Source organism: Carcharodon carcharias, chromosome 14 (assembly GCF_017639515.1).
Source record: "Carcharodon carcharias isolate sCarCar2 chromosome 14, sCarCar2.pri, whole genome shotgun sequence".
Taxonomy (NCBI): domain Eukaryota; kingdom Metazoa; phylum Chordata; class Chondrichthyes; order Lamniformes; family Lamnidae; genus Carcharodon; species Carcharodon carcharias.
Window position 1 is genome coordinate 98,754,270 of NC_054480.1, and position 17,974 is coordinate 98,772,243.

The following is a 17,974-nucleotide window of genomic DNA, read 5'->3' on the forward strand; positions in this document are numbered from 1 at the left end:
TCCATTCTGCCTCCTGTTTCCTGACAACACGTACTGTAATCCTAATCCTGAGTCATGTGGTACTTTATTAAAGGCCTTTTGAAAATCCAAATATGTTACATCTGCTTCATTACCCTTGTTTACCCATTATCTTTCCTACCACTGACGGTAAGCCAACTGGTCTAAGTTCCTTGGATTTGTTCTGTTTCCCTTTTAAAATTTAGGAATAATGTTAGCTGTCTGCCAGTCCTCTGGCACCATTCCTATTCCTAATGATTTTTTATAGTGGATGTTTGTGTAATAATGCCTTTGCTATCTTTTTCATTGCTTTTATTAGGCACAGATATAATCCAATCGAATTTTTATTCCCTCTACGTTTCATTATCAGTAGCCAGTTCAGATTCTAACTGTGGTTTTACTTTGCTTTGAAGATGACTTCTAAAAGCATCCTATGTAGTAATCTCAGGAACAGTTAAGATTCCCAGTCTCTTACAGTATCGTAGAAATTCAAGCACAGAAGGAGTTCACTGTGCCAGGGCTAGGTCCACAGTGTACTTTTGCCTCATTTTTCTGGCTCGATTTCTCTATGCTTTAATGTTTTTCCTCTTCAAATGTCTATCTAATTTGTTCTTAAATGCTGTGAATGACTCTGCTTCAATAACCACTTCTGACAATTTGTTGCATAACTTTCTAATTGCCAAGTGAAACATTTTTTCACTATTTACAGCATATTTGCTGTTCAAAACTTTAAACATTCCTCAGATCCTACTCTCAGCTCACATACATGGCTCTAGTTCTCAAGTCTCTCGTGACTTTATCTTGCTATTTTTACATGCAAGTAAACTTACATAGTAGCTTCTCAATGTGATCCAACATGTTTTCTATAATGGAGTGTTGAGAACTGCTGAAGTACCTCAGCCTGCCTAGTTAGTGTCTGTACAGTTACGTTATCACTTCTTTTGTATTAAGTATATCCCTTGATAATACTTAAAATCTCATTTTCTCTTTTTATGACTTCTGCCACCTGCAGTCTGCTTTTAATGATTGCATATCAATAAAAGGAAATTGATATATGCTTGAAATGAAAAATATTGCATGTCTATGGGAAAGAACAGGAAAGTGGGACTAACTGGATAACTCTTTTACAGAGCCAGCGTAGGCACAATGGGCCAAATAGCCCCCCTTCTATGCTGTATGATTCTATGATCCATATATCAGGAATTCCTCGATCTTTCTGTTCCTCTGTTTGACTGAGAATTTTAATTTTACTGTCAATAGCATTATTTCCATTCTTGTTTTTCCCTAAGTGCATAATTTCACATTTATCCACATTAGGCTTCAGTTGCCACAGGTCTGCCTACTCCCTGTTCCGTGAACAATCTTCTGCAGTCTTACTCAAGGTTTGCCATGTTTGTCTCTCTATACCTGTGTCCAAGTTATTTACATACAAGGAAAAGAAGTGAAATCTGTGCTGTTGGCTTCTGGAGTAAATATCTTGACAGTAGACTTGTTTCACCTTATTAAATTATGGTTTCTTTGTGCAGTGAAGGCTGGGAGCAGAATGGACTTTATGAATTTTTCCGAGCCAAAATGCGAGCCCGGAGGAAAAAGGGACAAGAAAAGAGGAATAGGTGAGTATTTATTTGTAAAAGAGAAAAATGGGACCAAAAATTGGATTTAAATCTATTCAAAATTGCAAAATCAGGTACTATTTAATTTCTTTTTCTGGTGGTCTCATTGTGCTAACCATCAATGATGTCCATCATTGCTGCTTAATGGGTAGGAGCATAGGAACAGGAGTCTCCTTCAAACTCCTTGAGCCATTCAGTCAAATCATAGCTGACCTGCAGCTCAAACCCATTTACTGCCCTTTACTCTATATCCCTTGTTGCCCTTGCCTAACAAAGTGAGGCAATCGCAGTCTTTGAAGCTCCAATTGACCCCCGCCAATCACAGCGTTTTCAAGAGGTAATTCCAGATTTATAAGTGCTTCCTGATTTCCCTTCTGAATTGCCTAGCTCTAAATTTAAGGTCATGCCTCTTTGTTCTTGATTACCCACCAGAAGAAATAGTTTTTGCTGCATCTGTCCTGTCTAATCTCTTTATCTTTTTCAACATCAAAATTAGATCACACCTCAATCTTCTGAACTCAAGGAAGTACAAACCAAGCTTATGCAAATTGTCCTCATAATTTAACCCTCTTTTATGTCCTGTCATTCTTATAAATCTGCACTGCATACTCTCTTGGGCACCCTGAATGCAGTGCTTCAGATGGGTTCCATTGTATTCCAAACCCCCTTCAAATAAAGCCCAATGTTCCAGTGACTTTTTTTTATTACTTTTCATATCTGTGCACTAGCTTTTAATGATCTGTGCGCATAGATACCTAAATCATTGTTCCTTCACAGTTCTTTGTCTCTTGCTTTCAGGAAACTATTCCAATCTTCATGCCTTCAGTCCACAGTGGATGGCCTCTCGCTTCCCCACATTGAATACTTACTGCCACAGTTTTGTCCACTCACTTAATTTGACTGCCCTTTTGTAACACCCACACCCATCTAAACAATTTACTGCCACTCCTGGCATCATCTGCAAATTTGATGATGCAACTCTCGATTGCTTCGTCCAAATGATTAATTCTCTCTATGTAAGGTAGAAAGCTGAGGTCCTGTTACAAATTTCCACAAAACACTGCTTTTCATATCTTGCCAGTTGGTTTATGTTTCCTTTACCACCCCCCCCCCCCCCCCGCCAACCTTTTGTCCACTTCCCGCCTCCTGTCCACCTCCCACCTAACCAGTGACCAATCCATGCCATAATTCCAGGCACTTTCATTTTTTTCTAATCTTTTGTGTGCAAATTTATCAAATGCCTTCTGGAGGTCAATATTGATATCACTCTTAGACACTTCCATATACAATTTTAGTGACCTTGTCAAGAAATTCAACTAGGTAATTATCTATCCCTCACAAATCCATACTGACTTGTTTTGATCTGCTGTAAACTGCCCACTTGTTCAACACTCAGTCTCTGGTTGATTCCAGCAATTTCCCCACAGCTGATGTTATACTGATCACTTTGAAGTTACTTGATTTTTCTCCCCCTATCTTCTTAAATAATGGAATAACATTTACAGTTTTCCAATCTGAAGAGACAATTCCTGGATCGAGTCATCAAAATGACTGATGTATCTGCAATTTATTATTGTAAAGGGGGTTTTCCTTTTAGTACTGAGTTGTTCCAGGCAATGAGATTCACCTCTGAATAGTAGCCTGATTATTACTGGGGAAAACTGCAGGTGTGGTCTGTTCCTAGGTACAAAGGAAATGTATTGCTGTCAGTACAAAGAACCATTTAACCTGGGAGTCATAGAGGTCTATAGCACAGAAAAAGGCCCTTTTGGCTCATCAAGTCTGCGCCGGTCAAACAAGTTCCTAACTATTCTAATCCCATTTTCCAGCACTAGGCCCATGGCCTTGTATGCCATGGCATCGCAAGTGCACATCCAAATACCTCTGAAATGTTATGAGGTTTCTGCCTCTACACCCTTTCAGGCAGAGTTCCAAATTCCCACCACCCTCTGGGTGAAAAAATTCTTCTTCACAGCCCCTCTAAACCTCCAGCCTCTTACCTTAAATCTATTCCCCCTGGTTATTGATCCCTCCACCAAGGGGAAAAGTTCTTTCCTGTCTACCCTGTCTATGCCCCTCATAATTTTACACACCTCAATCATGTCCCCCCTCAATCTCTTCTGCTCCAGGGAAAATAACCCCAGTCTATCCAATCTCTCCTCATATATAAAACTCTCCAGCCCAGGCAACATCCTGGTAAATCTCCTCTGCACTCTCTCTGATGCAATCACATCCTTCCTATAACGTGGATTCCAGAACTCCACATTCCCAATGTCTCCTCTAAAACGTCTCCTCTGAATCGCCTCCAATGCATTTACATCCTTCCTTAAATAAGGAGACCAAAACTGCACACACTATTCCAGATGTGGCCTCACCAATGCCCTGTATAACTGAAGCATAACATCTTACTTTTATGTTCAGTTCCTCTTGTATAGCATTCCATTAGCCACCTTAATTACGTGCTGTACCTGCATACTATACCTGCAATACTCTAGCTGTGGCCTAACCAGCGTTTTATACAGTTCCAGCATAACCTCCCTGCTCTTAGTCAGCAATATTGTTGTCTTAAGACCAAACTATCACTGCAGGTTTTCAATCATACGAGCCTAAGAAATAGGAGCAGAAGTAGGTCATTGGGCCCCTCAAGTTTGCTCCCCCATTCGGTAAGATCGTGGTTGATCTGTTTGTTTTGAATTCCACATTCCCATCTACCCCCAATGTCCTTTGATTCCCTTGCCTAACAAGAATCCTACCGCTGCCTTAAAAATATTCAGTGACCCACCTCCACCGCCTTCGATGGCAGAATTCCAAAGTCACACAACCCTCTGATAGAAAAAAATTCTCCTCATCTCTGTCCTAAAAGGGCAACCCCTAATTTTAAACAGTGCTCCCCTAGTTCTGGACTCACCCACCAGAGGAAACATCCTTTCTGTATCCACCTTGTCAATACCATTCAGGATCTTATATACTTCAATTAAGTCACCCCTCACTATTCTAAACTCCAGTGGAAACAAGCCCAATCTGTCTAACCTTTCCTCATAAGATAACCCGCCCATTCCAGGAATCAATCTAAAACGTCTCCTCTGAATCGCCTCCAATGCATTTACATCCTTCCTTAAATAAGGAGACCAAAACTGCACACACTATTCCAGATGTGGCCTCACCAATGCCCTGTATAACTGAAGCATAACATCCTTACTTTTATGTTCAGTTCCTCTTGTATAGCATTCCATTAGCCACCTTAATTACGTGCTGTACCTGCACGTGTGACTCATGCACTAGAACACCTGGATCCCTCTGTACCTTGGAATTCCACAGCCGTTCTCCGTTGAAGTAATAATCTGCTTTTTTATTCTTCCTGCCAACATGAACAACTTTACATTTTTCCTACATTATACTCCATCCACCAGATTTTTTTCCCACTCACTCAACCTATCGATATATGTCTGCAACCTCCTTATTCCTCTTAACAACATATTTTCCTACCTATCTTTGTGTCGTCTGCAAATTTAGCTACCATGCCATCATTCTCTCATCTAAGTCATTGATATAAATTGTGAAAAGTTGAAGCCCCAGCACAGACCCCTTCAAGACTACTTGTCACATCCTACCAATCAGAAAAAGACCCATTTATGCATACTCTCTGTTTTCTGCCAGCCAGCCAATCTTCTATCCATGCTAATATGATACTTCCTGCACCACATGCTTTTATTTTCCGCACTAACCTTTGATGTGGCATCTTATCAAATGCCTTCTGGAAATCTACGTACAGTATGTCTAAAGGCTCCCCTTTACCCACAGTGCATGTTGCTCCTTCAAAGGACTCCAATAAATTGGCTAAACATTATTTCCCTTTCACAAAACAATGTTGACTCTTACCAATAAACTTCAGTTTATCTAAGTGCCCAGCTATTACCTCCTTAATGATCGATTCCATCACCTTCCCTCCAGCAAACATCAAGCTAACTGGCCGATAGTTTCCTGTTTTCTGCCTCCCTCCCTTCTTGAATAGAGAGGTTATATTTGCTACTTTCCAGTCTGATGGAACCTTTCCAGAATCTAGCGAATTTTGGAAAATTAACACTAACACACCTACTACCTCATGAGCCACCTCTTTTAGGACCCTAGGATGAAGCCTATCAGGACCCAGAAACTTGTCAGCTCACAGCCCCGTCAGTTTGCTCAATTCTGCTTCCCTAGTGATAGTAATTTCACAAAGTTCCCCTCTCCCTTCCACCTCCTGCTTTACTGCTATTACTGGAATGCTTTTTGTATCCTTTGTAATGAAGACCGAAGCAAAATATTTGTTCATTTCAACTGCTATTTCCTTATTATCTACTATTACCTCCCCACTGTCACTCTCTCAAGGACCAACACTCACTTTACTTTTTTCCTTTTTAAATACCCGTGGAAACTCTTGCTATCCATTTTTACATTTCTAGCTAGCTTCCTCCCATACTCCAATTTCTTTCTCCTGATTAACCTTTTAGTCATTCTCAGCTGTTCTTTATATCCTGACCAGTTGTCTGACCTGCCATTCATTTTGGCGCAGTTATATGCTTTTTCCTTAAGTTTGATGCTTTCCTTAACTTCTTTAGTTAGCCACAGATGGTGGGTCCTCATTTTAGAATTTTCCTTTATAATAGGATTATACTTATTCTGAGTATTCTGATATGTACCCTTAAATGTCTGCCACTGCTTCTCTATTGATCTATCCCCCTATATTCCAGGCCACTTCAGCTAGCTCAGCTTTCATGCCCATATAGTTGCCCTTATTTAAGTTTAAAAACTAGTCTTAAACCCACTCTTCTCCCCTTCAAACTGGATGTAAAATTCAATCATATTGTGGTCGCTGCTACCACTGGGGTTATTCTGAGGTCATTAATTAATCTTAACACATTACACAAAACCAAGTCTAATATGACCTGCTTTCTGGTTGGTTCCAGAATGTGCTGCTCTAAGAAACTATCTCGAAAGCATTCCATGAACTCCTCACCCAGGCTACTACTGCCAGTCTGGTTTGTAGATTAAAATCACCCATGATTATTGCGGTCCCTTTATCACATGCACCCATTATTTCTTCTTGTATACTTTGTCCTACTTTGTGGTTACTCCCACTAGTGACTTCTTTCCCCTACTATTTCTCATCACCACCTAAACCGATCCAACATCCTGATTTCTTGAACCAAGGTCATCCCTAACTAATGCACCAATGCCAACCTTGATCAATAGTGCTACCATCCAGCTTTACCTAGTTTCCTACTCTTCTTGAATGTCATTTACCCCTCAATATTCAGGACCCAATCCTTGTCATCTTGCAGCAACATCTCTGTAATGGCTATCAGATCATATTTATTTACTTCAATGTGCACTATCAATTCATTTCCTTTGTTACGAATGCTGCACACATTCAGGTACAGATCCTTTAGTTTTGTCTTTTTGTTATCTTTGTAACATCCAATCTTCACTAATGGTGTATCTTAGATTTAATCTCTCTGTCCCTTCCTGCTGTTCTATGACCCTTATTGCCCATATTAATATTATGATCACCTGCTTTGAATCTACCCCTTGATTTGCCACATCTACCCAAGCTTGATCCCTCAACACTCTTGTTTAGTTTAAAGTCCTCTCTACTTCCCTAGTTATGCAATTCACAAAACACATGTCCCAGCACTGTTCAGATGTGGAATGTCCCAATGGTACAGCCCACACTTCCCCCAGGACTGGTGCCAGTGCTGCACAGACTGAAACCCACTTTCCCCACACCAGTGTCTGAGCCATGCATTCATATCTCTAATCTTTTTTGCCCTATGCCAATTTGCGCGTGGATCAGGTAATGATCCAGAGATGATTGCTTTTGAGGTTCAGCTTAATTTGGTGCCTAGCTTCTCATACTGACTATGCAGAACCTCCTTCCCTGTCCTGCCTATGTTGTTGGTACCTACATGGACCATGACGACTGGATCCTCCCCCTCCCACTGGTCCCTCTCGAGCACTGAGCAGATGTCCCAAACCCTGGCACCAGACAGACAACACAGTCTTCTGGACGTTTGCTCTTTGCTGCAGGGAACAGTGTCAATCCCCCTCACTATACTTCCCTTACCACTACATTCCTGTTTGCTCCTCCCGCTTGAACGGCTTCCTGTGCCATGGCCAGCCTGCTCATCCACCTTGAAGACCTTGCTTTCGTCCACACAGGTTGTGAGCACCTCAAACCTGTTTGACAATTGCAAAGTCTGAGGCTCCACCACTACTGTCTGCTCAGTCCCATTACCTGCCTCACTCATGGTCACATCTTCCTGTCCCTGCTCACCAAAACAGACATCCCCAAGAGGCATGAACGTCTTCTGGAACAGTGTCCAGGTATTTCTCCCCCTCCCTTATGTTGTGCAGAATCTCGGCTTCCAGATCAATAATCCTGATCCGGAATTCCTTTAGCTGCCTGTACTTTCTGCAGACATATTTGTCATGGATTGCCTTGGCGTCCAAAACCCCCACATTCCACAGCTGCAACATAACACCTATCCTGCCACTGTTACTTATGTTATTTAGTTAATTTAATTTATTGCTCATTTAATCAAGTTAAAATAATTCCTATGCATGCCACACCTCTTTCCCTGTGCACCAATTTCCCACGTGAATGTAATTCACTTCTCACTCAATTTCCATTTGAAAAGCCTGTCTCTATTATAGACCCTCTGATGAGTTAACAGCTAGTTTAGCTTCCTGCTACAGTAATTAACACCACTTGAACCAACTGTTTTCATGTGATTGAGAGATAACTGCCATTCCAGGCAGTTATCTGTTTAACAAGCTAACCTACCTTGAAGATTAGTGCTCTGTCAGATCTTGATTCTTAATCTATAGCTAAAATCTGAAATGGATTTACCACATGAACCTAATTCGCTACTCAGTTTCCATCGCACTTGGGCATAGTTGTCTGTCTCCTTGCGACCCTCTTGCTGACCGTGCGGTTCGTAAAGCCTGCCTCTTTTATAGACCCTCTGATGAGTCTTCAGTAGCTAATCAGGCAGTTTACCCGGTTAATGACAGCAACATTTATAGAGGGAAAAGGACACTTTTCCTAATTCCTTATAATGATTGATCTTCTAAAAGGTTCTTGCTGCCTAGATTATAAAAATCCCTGAAATATCTGATTTTTTTTTAAAGTTCCATTTGTGGGACCAGAAGAAAATTTGTGTTAGCAAGATATCTGTTTTTATGTAATTATGAAATATACAGCTGTGCATTTGTGAGATGTATTGACAATGTAATCTGTTATCCAATTTGCCCAACAATCATAATACAGGGGTCCAAGCACAGCTACACCTGGAACTTTGAAACCAGGACCTCGTTCAGAACCTCATGAGGCCAGTAGTGGAACCAAAGTGGAGAAACGGTTAGTACAGACATGATACTCTGTCCTGGCGCCTTCTGTATACTTTGCAAGTTTGAACAGGAGATTTAGGACAAAAAGGATTACACAGAGGGGTTGAGAGGGTTTGGTGTGCACGCCAGAGCTAATGATTAAAGCAAAGGCAATGTTCAACATTTAAGAATAAACTAGGCAAATTGTTTAAGAGAGTGAACTAAAATGATGAGAGAAAGAGGGTTAGAATATGGGATTCGGGCCATTGTTTATTGTGCAGGTTAACACCAACATGGGCTGGTTGGGTCAAACAGCTCATTCCAGAAATTCTTTGATAGACTACGGTATCTATTAAATGAACCAACAACATCCATGCTGCTTCAGTCTTTGCTTTTATTTTTCCATCATTTTTCTCACCACGCCCTCTCACAATATTTTAATTCCTTGGCTGAGACCATTGTTCCACAGGCACCATGTACCTCACTAATTAACCATTCTTCATATCAAAGCCTATGCCATATTATCAGCAGGCTTATTTGACAGTAGGTTACTTCATATCAAGCCTGACCTGTCCTTGCCCGGTGTCCATATTCACACATCAAGCTGGGGTCAGCAGAAAGCAATCAGTAACAGAGTCCTGGCTGTTTCCCATCTCCCTAACTTTTGTGCTGAGGCCAGTTAGAATTGTTTCTGGAATCAGCCGACTCTACATAGACTTTAGTTGGAACTGTGGATTTTCCTGGCCTCTGGCTTAGCCATTCACTACCTTTTTTTTATTCATCCATCCATGGGATGTGGGCTTCATTGGCTGGGCCAGCATTTGTTGCCCATCCCTAGTTGCCCTTGAGAAGGTGATGGTGAGCTGCCTTCTTGAACTGCTGCAGTCCATGTGGTGTGGGTACACACACATTGCTGTTAGGAAGGGAGTTCCAGAATTTTGACCCAGTGACAGTGAAGGAACAGCGAAATATATCCAAGTCAGGATGATGAGCGACTTGGAGGGGACTTCCAGATGGTGGTGTTCTCATCTATCTGCTGCCCTTGTTCTTCTAGATGGTAGTGGTTGTGGGTTTGGAAGGTGCTGTCTAAGGAGCCTTGGTGAATCCCTGCAGTGCATCTTGTAGATGGTACACACTGCTGCTACTGTGCTTTGGTGGTGGAGGGAGTGAATGTTTGTGGATGTGCCAATCCAGCAGACTGCTTTGTCCTGGACAGTGTCCAGCTTCTTCAGTGTTGTAGAGGCTGCACTCATCCAGGCAAGTGGAGAGTATTCCATCACCTCAACCAGTGAATAATTGGTAAATGCTCCAGCTTTGGAGTGTCTTTAATGACTTGCCTGATGAGGATGCCAGCTAACCATTAGACACTTGGGTGCACTAATGTGCCTATTTTTGGAACATTTTCCAATCAAAATAAATCTTGAATAAAGTGTATGTAGATGTGCTAAGGAAGCTCTGTATATGTAGTTGTAGTGAATGTTGCTTAAGAGCTATGCCTTTGAAGAATCTCTGGAGTTAGAAAGAAACTTACCAGAAGTTTTATCATGTATACATCAGTATACGTGCTGTAAGAATTACCACGGGCCCCAAGTTTGGATTCTGTGTGCCTCAGTAAAGTGAGTGTTATCCCATTTGAGCAACTCAGTAGGGTACTGTGTAGAACTGGAGATTTCTGCCTCTCAGCGTAAGTTTTTTTTCCTCAGCATTTGGGTGACACTCGCAAGCTCACCTTTATTATCTATCTCAAATTGCCCTGAGGTGATGGTGGCAGGTCTTCTCCTTGAACCACTGAAGTCTTTGTTGTGGAGCTTCTACAATGATATTAGGTTAAGGAACTCTAGGATATTAGCCCAGAGTCAATGAAAGAAGGATGATGTATGTCTGAGTAAGGATGGTGTGTGTCTTGTTGGTGCTGTTCCCAATACAAAAATGTAAATGCAGTGCATGACATGCAATGATTGAATTGTAATGCACCCATATTTATAATAAAGTTGATTGCAGTTTGACTGTCCCACTCTTGCTGAGTGAGGAACTGTAAATTAAAATTTTATTAGAGAAAATTCAAATTTCCATAGAACAAAAATAAAGATGTATTTTAATCCAGGCAATGATTCAAGACATTTTCCCACAGTGGGCGATCAAAATCCCGCAGTCGGTCACGGAGCAGACGTTCATCCTCTGGCTCAAGCTCAAGATCTTCACGATCCTCCCGCTCTTATTCCAGATCAAGGTCACGGTCTCGATCCCGTTCACGTTCACGTTCATATTCCGGTTCACGTTCTAGGTAAGAGCAAAAACTACACTGTAACCTTTCCAGTCCAAAATGTTTGGGGCCAAACCCTTTCCGGATATTGGAAGTTTCTGGATTATAGATTTAAATTTAGAATCCCTAGCCACAACTGTACGAATCAGATGTAAATTTGTAACCTGGACCTGAGCTGATGAGTCCAATAGATTCTGATTTATACAGGGGATAAATCTCCACAGTTACAGTTTTACCCCTGATCTTTACTATTAGTTAAAGTAACTTGAACAAGCACATTAAATTTGCAGCGTTAACTCTGATATAAATAATGCGTGGGTAAAACACAAGACCTCTCTTGAGATCAAGAATAAAGCTGTTATCAACCAGCCTGATCCCACAATATTGACAGTTTCGCTTAAAGTTTCCATATTGACCATGTTCACTCCTGCTAATTCAATTGTAAATGATATTAATTTCTCTGCAGTGTGCACAGAATCCAGAAACACAAGCAGACCCATTTCACTCTGTTCCTGCAGCTTCCCAGTTAAAATAGAAAATGATTTGGGGAAACTAAACTATCTACAAACATTTCATATTTCAAAAACTTATTAAAAACTTATCTAAGATGTTGCAGCACGCCACCACAAACTCTTGAAATTTAATTTAATTTAAAATTTAGAAACATAAGCTTTGTATGAAATCTTCTTCAAATTGGTTTCTTTTAGTCGCAGCAGGTCAAGGTCATCTCGGAGCAGGTCTCGCTCACGCTCTCGGTCACGGTCACGATCTTTTTCACCAGGAAAGAGGCGGGTATCGAGGTCACGTAGCCAGACTCCACCGTAAGTGCACGTAAATGGCGTGCATTGTCTATTCCAAGATGTTGCTGTGTGATAGAGGATAAAGAATGGGGAACAATCCATGGGTGATGGGAAGCAAATGAGCTATGAAGACCTTGTTCACAAATGAGTTTAAGTCCATATTCCAGTGCCCTCGGCCCAACCATCAATCTTCTTGGGGGAGGTGGCGGCATATTGGTATTGTCACTGGACTAGTATTCCAGAATCCCAGGGTAATCCGCTGAGGAACCAGGTTTGAATCCCACCATGGCAGATGGTGACATTTGAATCCAACAAAAATCTGGAGTTAAAAGCCTGTTGATGACCATGAAACCTTTGCCAATTGCCATAAAAACCCATTAGGTTCACTAATGCCCTTTGGGGAAGGAAAACTGCCGTCCTTACCTGGTCTGGCCTACATGTGACTCCAGACCCACAGCAATGTGGTTGACTCTTAAATGCCTCCTGAACAAAGGCAATTAAGGATGGGCAATAAATGCCAGCCTAGCCAGTGGCACCCACATCCCATGAACGAATAAAAAAAAGTTCCCCCCACTCTGTAGATGTATTGTGTAACAAAAATCACAACTGCAAAGTACAATGGTGAACTTGTTAAGCTTACTCATATTGTGATGTCAAGACTTTGAGCCATGGCTTTAGCTTCTCAAGAAAGTAAACCTGCTGTTTAAAATACTGAAGGATGGTCTGTTTGGGAAGATGTTAATGAAGTGAGAGTGGGAAGTTGGGTGGTGACTGCACCCTAGCAGACTGTGAATACTGTGTTCTAAAAATAACAAAAATGCTTGCCTTCAAAAGACATCTTTCATGATCGACAAAGCACTTCCCAGAATAAAGCACTTTTAAGTATTGTCACTGCCATAATGTAGGAAACTGGCCTGTACCAGCAGACCTGGCACCAGATTGTTTCATCTATTTACTGTAGAGAAAAGGCTTGTGTGTGTGTACGTCTTACCCCTTCAAAGATTCCAATCTGCATCAAAATGGCGGATCTGAAATTTATTTTGCTGATAATTGTAGTGAAAGGACATGGGCTATTTTGTGTTCATGCTGGCTTTTTTAACTCTTGGTATTACAATTTTATTTTGCTTTCATCAAAGGAATACTTCAAATGAAATGTTTTCTTGATCCTGTTCCCCACTGTTGAAACTGAAGAAAAGTCCAGAATTTCAGCTGTATAAGAGAGTGGGGGAAACAAGAAAGCTGAATGTTTTCACTATTGAAGTTGAAATTTTGCCCCAGGATTGTCCTTGTAGTGTATTCTCTTTATTTTGATAACACAAAGGCACTTCCTGATTTTATGTCAGGGATTGTGTTAAAATTTATAATATAGGCCAACTGAAACTGAATAATGAACCCAAGACACCGACAAGCCCTCTCGGAGCGGTTTGAGCAAAGATCCAGTGGGATCAGGACCAGTATTCAGCTCCTCTCCCCTAGACTCTTTCAAACCCATTGATCAACTTTCCTAAAAAGCAAATGCCCAGCTGGTTGTAGATGAGGGGCAGGGTGATTCTTCCTGGAATAATGATTGAGGCAGGATAGGGAAGGAGGGAAGCTTTTGGTGTATGATTTGATTGAAATGTTAGTGCGGTGATCAGGTTCTTCTGAAAGGAACTTTGAGATTACTGAGATGCATTGTGAAGGAATGGCTTTGTACCCACAGAGAGAGAGAGGAGATTGTTTTGTTGGCCTTCAGTCTGCCTCCAGGTCTCAATGGAATGAGAAGACGAGGGAGGGAGGGAAAGGGAAAGACAAACACTGAGGGAAAGACAAACACTGAGGGAAAGCAAGTGTATAAGTCAGAAGAGAAACTCAAAATGTAGAAAGATTAAGAAACATGCAAAACCAAGAATATCTGAGTTGCGGGGGGAAGAAAGAAAAGGTTGGCAACAGAAATTATTTAAGTGTGAGACCCATACAGAGACAGACAGACAAAGGGTGAAAGGTAAACAGCCATAGAATGGGAGTCAAACTGAGAGACAGTTAAAGGAAGAAGCATATTTTCCTTTTGTCTCAGTAGTACTTGGGAGATAAAGCAGTATTCATAAAATAAATTAATGCTGTCCATTTCAGAGCTCAGTAAGAGATTAAAACTCTTGCACATTTCTCTCCCTGCCTGAAATATGAAAGGTTGGTTTGCTGCTGTCACTTCCTGAGGTCTGTGTTACAGAATGAGTGATAGCATCGAACTTTAGCTAACTCCTAGCGGAGCCAGCCAGACAAAAAGCTGACTCCTGCAGAAATCTTTGTGGCATAAAGAATGATGAGAGTGTTGAGCTTCATTGCCCATCATGATGTGTTAAGACGTTGCACCTGCAGGTCTTTGTGAACCAAATTTTACACCTCTGGTCATATCCTCAAGCCTGAGTCGACTCATGGACTGTGGTCAATTGTGCCCAGGCTGTTGATCCCGTTTTGGTATATCTGCCTCGTGTTCCACAGCGATATACCAATTATCAGCCACCATTATCTCACATTCTCGAAGAAAACTCCTCTCTAAGGTTCCCATACATCCAAGATGATCTTTCAAAGCCTTTCCTTTTGTTCAGCTCACTACTGGCACGTTTGAAGTAGTGTGGGGCACTTGCCTCTTAATGTGACTCACTTTTCATTAGTGGTCACTGCTCTTTGTTTGGAGAGGTAGGTCACTCTGAGCAAAGCTCAGCACAGTTGAATTGTGCATTGGTGCTTTCTTCCAAAAATTGGTAACTCTCTAATGACATCTTCCTTTTTACCAAGATTGATCAACATAGGATTATTGGATCCTAAATCTAAGATTTCTCCAGCACCAGCTGTTTACTGTGCTCTTCCACAAGAGTGAAAGGCCCTTAACTTGCAAGTTGTTCCAGCTATTGTTCAAGGGTTGCTTATGGAAACCTCTTCATTAGGATTAATTTATTGATGTCTTGCTTTCTTGTAGTTCCACAACAGGACTTGGAGGTGGTCCTGTCACCCTCACTCCTGATCAGAGACTTGGGGAAGAAAACAAAGGGCATCAGCTGTTAATGAAGATGGGTATGGTTGACTCTTTCTGCTTTTAGTCATGATTTTCACAGTAATTCCATGTAAGATACCGAATGTCTCACATTATTATCTCTAAACCAGAAGGTGTCTGGGGCTTTTTACCAAAATTATTAGTTTGTCAGGATGGTGTCACCAAAGCAAATACAGATCTTGCTTTGTAGTTTATTGTTTTAATTGAAGGACTGTGGTTTCGAGTAGCTGTTACTTAGTGGATACACAAGACCTGCAGCAATGGTAAAATCCTAGGGTGTTCAAACCTTTTGTCTCCGTAGCAATGTCAGTATAGCTGAAAGAGCCGCATGTCATAGCAGTGCAAACATCAGTTAGGTATTGTAAATTTTTTTTTTAATTTTGGATAAATGTAGAGACCTAAAACCACTCCTTCAAGCTAACTTAGAGACTTAACCAGGAAAATGCAAATTGTCAAACCTGGCTGAGTAAGAAATATCAGCAGCAATGTAAACTGAAGTCGCCAGAACTTCAGAGGCTGATAACCAGGATTCATGAACTACTGTATGGAAACTCAAGGGCTGTGTAGTCAGTAGAAAATCATTTGGTTGTTTTGCTCTGTTCCAGGCTGGAGTGGATCAGGAGGACTTGGAGCAAAGGAGCAGGGTATTCAGGACCCAATCAAAGGAGGGGAGATCCGTGATAAGTGGGACCAGTATAAAGGAGTAGGGGTCCCACTCGACGATCCCTATGAGAATTATAGAAGAAATAAGAGTTACTCCTTCATAGCTCGCATGAAAGCAAGAGATGAAAGTAAGTTGCATGAATTAATCCAGTCTGTGTATATGACTCTGAGGTGACACTTGCGCTGCTTTGAAATTTGAGTTGCATTGTCTCTTTGTGCACAGGATCTGGCTATTGATAGTGACAGGTTGCAAGTACGCTGAAATAAGTGAGGCTTGGCGTCTTTTTTAAACTGAGCATACAGAGCAGTTTTTTTTTTAGATTAAAGCACAGTGGTAGCCACCAGTGCTGTTGAAATGCTCAGTCCCCACTGTACACTGGAATACCAACCACTTGTGCTGTGGAAAGTTTCCTATTATGTGTCTGTTTGGATCTCGCCATTATGCAGATCCCTGCCCATTTGTTTTTCATGGCATAATCATCAAATGCATTACAAACGTTATATATTGTAAATAAACAGGGTTCAAAACTTACTTTTCCCTATATAATTCCAAAGATCAAAGTCATTTTCTGAAATTAAAAGATTCCCGTGTACTCTTTTACTGTTCTCCATAGTGTGAATAATTTAAATACATTTTGGAGGTTCACTCTGAATTTGGGATTTCCAATTTTATGTACTTCAGCACTTTAACTTCAATAACTCTGGTACCAGTATGTGTAGCCCCATCCTGGTGGTTTGATTAAACTCATTGCCTCTAATGAGCAACATGTCAGAGCCTTGAGTAAAAGTTTTAAAAATAGTAGTTATAGAATGTATGTTTTCACTCTCCTGTGCCACATTAACCAAGTTACTGCTGTTGCCCATGTGATTGACCATATCAATTACCTGTTCTTCAATGCATCTTCAGTGTGCATTTCACAGACTTCACACACGTCATGTCTACACATTCAGTCGCAAGATCATACAACTCTAGATGCCCGATGCAAGGCTTTTCCTGCCCTTCCAACCTATCTATCCAAACATCGGAGGCGTTTGATTAAAATCTCTCCTTGAACAGTCCTGATGTTTCAGTTGGTGACTGACTACAAATACATGCCTCTCATTAATGGACAAGGACATCCATCTCCAAGAAAAGCTGATCAATTAACTATTGTTAGGAACTAGCGAGAGTTTTAAGTAAGTTATTTGTGCATGTTAGGAATAAGCTGTAGCTTGAAGTTTAATTTTTTTTGTGTGTGTGTGTGTAAAAGGTGAAGCCTGGATTTTGGTCCCACTTGGGACCAACAGGTCTGAAGCCCCGTTTGTGTACCTTTTAATGAGGTTTTACGACCTTTGTGGTTTAGGGAAGTTAAAACAAAGCAAGAAAAGCTGTGCTTTTGCCTAGCAACAGGAGGCCCACAGAGATACAGAAAAACAGAAAACAGTTGGAAGCTGGTGCCAGGAGAAGCCAGACACAGCAGAGGGAACTGCAGGAAGCAGGTTCTAAAAAACAAAAGAACGTCCAAAGACCAGGGTGTGGAACAGGAAAAGGTCCCAAGATAATAGTTAACTCAAAGGACAAGGACAGGAATCTGGAACAGACCCTGTTCAGTGAAGTTAAAGTAAGAAGCGGAGGCAAGGACTCCAAGTTAAAGAGAGAAAGCTGCAGGGAGCAAAATCAAGGCAAAATGGGCTTGTGAGAAGCCAGAAGGTCCCGAGGAGACAGCCAGAGGTGGGTGAGTCCTTACTATGGGACTGTGAAGCAATGGAGTCCGACTTGGCACAGCCAAAATCTGTGTGTGTGTGTGTGTGTGTGTGTGTGTGTGTGTGTGTGGAGGGTGAAGCCTGAATGCATATAGAGATCCAGGGGACTAGAATGTCGGAAAGAGAGTTCAAACCCCTTTGAGGTGGATCCTTGTTGAAGACATCCATGTGAAAGCATTGTTTGGGAGAAGATTCCAAGACAAGTACTTTGAGCGTTGAGATTGGAAACCCTCAGTAGAAAGACGAAGTTCAGTGAGACCGGTTGGCTCACGGTGTGACAAGTATCTTCGGGGAGTTGATGAGAAATCCATAGCATCTGCTTTGGGTGGCATCTATCAGTTGGTTTCAGAGTGTGGGGTGTCCAACCACAGGTCACCTATTGGTTTACATGGACTGTATACTTATTGTGAACATTAGAGTATAAGATAGATTTTGTAACTTGTGTTATCCTTGCGAATCTGTATATCATAAAGGTATAGTTGTGGGTGAAGGA

The 17,974-nt window shown here is 41.3% G+C and overlaps 1 protein-coding gene across 4 annotated transcripts in view; it reads left to right on the top strand.

The window, feature by feature from the left end:
• The window catches only part of LOC121287109 (calcium homeostasis endoplasmic reticulum protein), an 80,356-nt gene that overhangs the window by 60,960 nt on the left and 1,422 nt on the right, over positions 1-17,974 (top strand). For 3 of the 4 annotated variants that reach the window (XM_041204657.1, XM_041204658.1, XM_041204659.1), the window contains exons 13-18: positions 1,524-1,610; positions 8,920-9,009; positions 11,110-11,262; positions 11,949-12,062; positions 15,001-15,095; positions 15,681-15,866. In XM_041204657.1, coding sequence (XP_041060591.1) covers positions 1,524-1,610; positions 8,920-9,009; positions 11,110-11,262; positions 11,949-12,062; positions 15,001-15,095; positions 15,681-15,866 — 725 coding nt within the window. The remainder of the gene's footprint in view (positions 1-1,523; positions 1,611-8,919; positions 9,010-11,109; positions 11,263-11,948; positions 12,063-15,000; positions 15,096-15,680; positions 15,867-17,974) is intronic. The other variant, XM_041204660.1, reaches the window with a different exon arrangement.